Source organism: Rhagoletis pomonella, unplaced genomic scaffold (genome assembly GCF_013731165.1).
Source record: "Rhagoletis pomonella isolate Grant_MI unplaced genomic scaffold, Rhpom_1.0 Rhpom_scaffold_06641, whole genome shotgun sequence".
NCBI classification, from domain to species: domain Eukaryota; kingdom Metazoa; phylum Arthropoda; class Insecta; order Diptera; family Tephritidae; genus Rhagoletis; species Rhagoletis pomonella.
In genome coordinates, this window is record NW_023465172.1 from 1 (window position 1) to 5,096 (window position 5,096).

Consider the following 5,096-nt stretch of genomic DNA (forward strand, 5'->3'; position numbering starts at 1 on the left):
GTTACGCCAACTTCAAAAGTGGTAACAAGAATGGCGTTACAAATTACAGGCCTATTACGAAATTGACGACAATTGCCAAGGTATTTGAGTGCATAATTAAAGAAAAAATGTTTTTTTTCAGTTTCTAGTCATCCCGAATCAACATGGGTTTTTAAGGGAGATCTACAGTATCTAATTTGACCATTTTTTCTGATGACTACCTAGCAAGTTTTGAAGCAGGCCTCCAAGTAGATAGCATTTACACCGACTTTGCCAAGGCTTTTCATAGGGTTTCGCACAAAATTTTCCTTAGTAAATTAAACTTTCTAGAATTTCACGCTACTTTTCTAAAATGGATAGAATCCTACTTATCTGGTAGGAGTTATTCAGTCGCACTTGACAACAATACTTCTTGCCCATATCTTGCAACGTCAGGAGTTCCGCAAGGTAGTATTCTTGGGCCGCTCTTGTTTACCATTTTTATAAATGATATAAGCTCTTGCCTTTTATATTCGAAATTTCTACTTTATGCTGACGACCTAAAGATTTACTCTGCCGTGTCTATTTGAACATTGACAAATGCATTCATGTAGCTTTTTCTAAAAAGCTCAATTGCTTAACAACGGCTTACCATATTTCAGGTTCTAATTTGAAGTCTTTGGATCAAATCAAAGACAGGAATTTTCTTTGACTATAAGCTTACGTTCGCTAGTCATATAAATTTTTGAGTTGCAAAGGGTTATGCGATGCTAGCATTTGTTCGTCGTAATAGTTCAGATTTTTCAGGCCCTTACACCCTCAAAAAACTGTATATTGCATTTGTTAAGTCCCGTTTGGAATATGCATCTTTCATCTGGCGGCCTTTGCAAATAACGCATTTAAATAGGATCGAGCGTATACAGAAAGTATTTATAAAATTTGCATTGCATTCGCTAAATTTTGATGAACCTTTGCCTTCATACAATTCCCGTTGTCTTCTATCAAACCTACACTTGCTACAGCACAAAAGAAAATTTTTGGTTTGCTCATTTGTTTTAAATGTCCTAACAGGTTCGATTGATTGTGCTGAGATTTTGTATAGAACTAGAATTATAGAATAGATACTAGTTTTATAGCATAGTCAGTAAGAATAATTTGTTGTATTCCTGGACTGTTTGAATAAATGAAATGAAATGAAAGATATAACCGATTTTCGATGGTTTGTCATGATTTATAATCGATTAATCGACTCATTTGTTGCCATCTCTACATATCCATATATAATTTCATGGTTCATGATATAATGTATATTAAATATAAGTGCAAAAAACTCTTACCAGTGGGGGCAAATTTTGTGGTGGTCGCCTTTCCGGATATTTATGTTTGTTTTGTGCACCACCCATTGATGAATCACGTATGGGTGGTTTTATAATTGGTTCCATAATATTACTAACATGATCACGTGGATAATTATACTCCTTGTCGGGAGAAATTGTTTCCTCAGGAATGGATTCTTCATCAGTCGACGAATCTAAACAACAATGTGTACAGAAAAGTAATAAAATTAATTCGTATATGTTGTATTTCCTCGGGCATTTAAAAACCCGCTCACCAATATCATCATTATTGCGATCCGGACTTCGATTGAGCACAGAACTTCTCTTCGATGGCATTGGTAAACTGGGCTTCGGACGAGTTTTCAGTGCTGCAAGCGCTTGTTGTACAGCTTCTTGTCGCACTTCTAAACACACACACACACACACACATATATATATATATATTTTATTAATCAAAAGTATATCAGCTTTTATTTCATGCTTCCATACTATTTAACCAAATGCAGAATATGTAAATACTTACCGGAATGATAACGTTTTTCATTATGTGTAATTTTCCGTTGTGTACGTCGTTGTCTGCTATGTTGATGACTTGACTCGGATCTTTCTATATGTCCACCACTTCCACTGCCACCACCACCACCTCCACCGCCACCACTACCACCCCCACTCACTGAATGATCTGATTTTTTTGATGCATTGGAATGTCTTTGATGAGATGATGGCAGTGATGGGACTTCAGTTACGTAACTGTATCCCTCACTCGATACTAAGGCTCCGTCTTTCACAGTCTTTGGGTTTTGCGGTTGTTGTGGCGTTTTAATATTATAATAAGGAGGAATGGGTTTATCGCACTTGTCCAATTTTGAGTCATTGCCTATTGAGTAAGAATGCGAACAATATAGCAATTGGTATGATTTGAATAAATCAAGCGGGTTTTCTTTTGTATATTCTTTTTAATTCTATTAGAAAAATAGACTTATTCAACATTCACTTCGGATAAATAATGGCTATTTCTTATTTTGGAAATATTTTATCTAATTTATTGGTAGGTAGGTGCTCTATAAGCATGTCTTTTATATTATCCAACGAGATAGTTGATTGGTCATTTAACGGTGATCTAATCCTGACCTAAGTCGTGAGTCACTTGCATGTAAAATTAATACACACAATTACTTAAAAATATGTACTTTTATTCAGCGCTTTAACTCGCCATAAATTATAATAAACTGCCATGGAATCCAGTCAAGATCGATCGCCTTTTATTACTAAAATTAGAACCCTGAAATCAATCTGTTGCGAATTTGCTATAGGGCTAAAAACTGTTGCAAGCTAAGAATATATACTCAACAAACAATCTTTGATTGCTATAGCAATTTGAAACACGGGTTTGAAGCGTAAACAACCATTAAAGTAACATTTAATTAAACTATTTATGTATATGTACATATACAAAAAAAAAACACATAAAGGAATAGTAGAAGTGTTCAATACGGTATTAGAGATTATACAGTGACTCATACATACTTAAATATGCAAAACAAAAGCAACAAAAAGAGAAAACAAATTCTGTTAATTACTTCAACACTTCAAGCTATTGCTGTACATTATTAGGAAATAGTCTCACCTTCGGTGGTCGGTATTAAAAATGGTTGTAGCAATTTTGCTCTCTTCTTTTCGTATCCCTTCTGTGTTATGTCGCCTGAAAAAGTAAGTATGTAAAAACTTATAAAGATAATGTACATATGTATACCAAAAGATATAACGTATATGTAACAAAAGCCTTAACGCCGGTTCTAATATGAAGGAGTAAAAAATAAATCAATTGCCTGGCATAATCTCGACAATGCTTATGAACATACATATGTACACATGCACATACATATGTATGTAGTTACTTGTATCACATTGTGCTAGCATTATGCATATACTAGTAGCATATACAGATATATATACTTGAGGGCAATATAGGTACATATGGATATACAAAGGAGACTTGATTAACATGTAACGTATATCAGACAAAAGAACAATTGACTTTACTCCTAGTAAGGCGCATACGTACTACGGGTATAATACGGTATTTTCTAAAGCTAAATATATTTTCATATGTTCCGATCATCATGACACCAACAACCAACCTTCAGATAATTCCAAATCCAGCTCCGCTAACTTTTCTCGTACATCAGCAGGAAGTGCTGCTAAATTTTCCATCAAATTCGCAGACATTTCTGCAATATATGTATTTTTTTGCTTTTATTTTACTTTGTACCTTTTTGCAGTATTGTCGTATCCCACCCTTAAAAATACAGGATGTAGTCCTGTCGAGAAATTTTTTTCTTTCCTTTTATTCACTAAATAGCGATAATTCGTCAAAAACCACTTGGACCATAATCACGAAGGAATGCACATTTGCTAACCTCAGCACTATACTTTTGGTATTAATTTTACTTTTTTGCTGCCATACAGACACAAAACACAAACTCTGTAGAAATTCTTGTCAGCTTTAAATCCTAGGTACATACAATATCATTCATATCCACACAAATACTCGTAGACGGAGCAGTTGGGTTAGTGGCTGCCCAACCCCGATGATTCAACTCGACACAGAAAACATATCCAGTAATTTTTTCAAAAATGCCTATTGTTCATCGTTGATTAACACAACTCTTTATGGTTAAATGCTCCACTTTCATTTATTACTTCGTAATAGTGTACTATATTAAATTTTATATAAAAGGAATTAATCGAAGTTGCACGAACTTCGTCAATTTGACACAAAACAAATTGCCAATGTTGCCACTATTTCCTTTTTAGGAAATACATATGGGCACAGAGTTGTTAAACCTTTTTATATCGTAAAAATTTTGCAATATTTGGTCAACATGATCCAACTACACAAGATCTGACAAGTTGAAGCAAAAGAAAAAAAAATTTTCTGGCTGACGTTTGTAATTTCGGCGCCATGTTATTTTCTTTGAAAAGTAAACAAAGAATATGAAGACGAAGCATAAGGAAAAAATGCAGGCAATTTTGCAGAACATGTTTGTGCTAATCAATTTATTATTTTGTACGTGTTTTTGCAACCAATCACCGCGCACTTCATTTTAATTACATTTGCACAAAAAATTTATTGAAAATCGCTTAAAAGTCGCTGAAATAAACCACCGACAAATACACATAAAGAAAGAAGCAAAACAGAAATAAAACCTTCCAAAATACGAACGTCACACACTTTTTTCTCAATTACTATTACAAATGGCTGCTTCTCAACCGGTCAGATCTGTTCTAATTGGTTCATGTTGTGTCAAGGCGTATTCATATAATACCATGTTCTGACCGACAACGAAAACACTTTGAAAACGAGTTTTGGGATTGTGGACTGAAGGCTGTTCACACCGGCTGTTAGCGTTTTCGTTGACATTTCTTACATCTTTTGATTACAGATTTGCTACACAAAAACAGAACCAAAATACTCTTCCTTCAATTTCTTTTCATTTACAACCTCTTCCTTTCATTCTAATTTTACTTAAGCCAACCAATTAACAATAAATCCGAAATGGCGTATTAAAGATGATCAAATATGACTTCCACTTCGATAAATAATTGAAAAAAACTAGTGCAGACACCGTTTGGACTGAGTGGAACGTGAGTTTTCAAGTAGTTTTCAGCGAAAACTGGTAGATTTTACATGGACGAAAATACAAGTTTTAGATCGAAAACCAGTTTTAGCAACGAAAACATGTTTTCGATGTCGGTCAGAACATGGTATTAGATGGTGTTGCTGAACAGCTGACTTGA

General features: G+C 34.3%; 1 protein-coding gene across 4 annotated transcripts; it reads right to left on the reverse strand.

Moving 5' to 3' along the window:
• Positions 1-1,253: 1,253 nt before the first annotated feature.
• LOC118755569 (disco-interacting protein 2-like) lies at positions 1,254-4,091 on the reverse strand. 4 transcript variants are annotated; one of them, XM_036490397.1, is made up of 7 exons: positions 3,821-4,091; positions 3,594-3,722; positions 3,437-3,526; positions 2,923-2,997; positions 1,819-2,172; positions 1,571-1,699; positions 1,254-1,489 (listed from the first exon to the last, which is right to left on the reverse strand). In XM_036490397.1, the coding sequence occupies exons 3-7, from the start codon at positions 3,522-3,524 to the stop codon at positions 1,269-1,271; spliced, it is 867 nt and encodes a 288-aa protein (XP_036346290.1). In that variant the 5' UTR covers positions 3,525-3,526; positions 3,594-3,722; positions 3,821-4,091; the 3' UTR covers positions 1,254-1,268. The 4 variants fall into 4 exon arrangements, with proteins under 4 accessions (XP_036346290.1, XP_036346291.1, XP_036346287.1 ...); XM_036490398.1 differs by lacking the exon at positions 3,594-3,722; XM_036490394.1 differs by having other exon boundaries at positions 3,437-3,722.
• Positions 4,092-5,096: the final 1,005 nt, after the last annotated feature.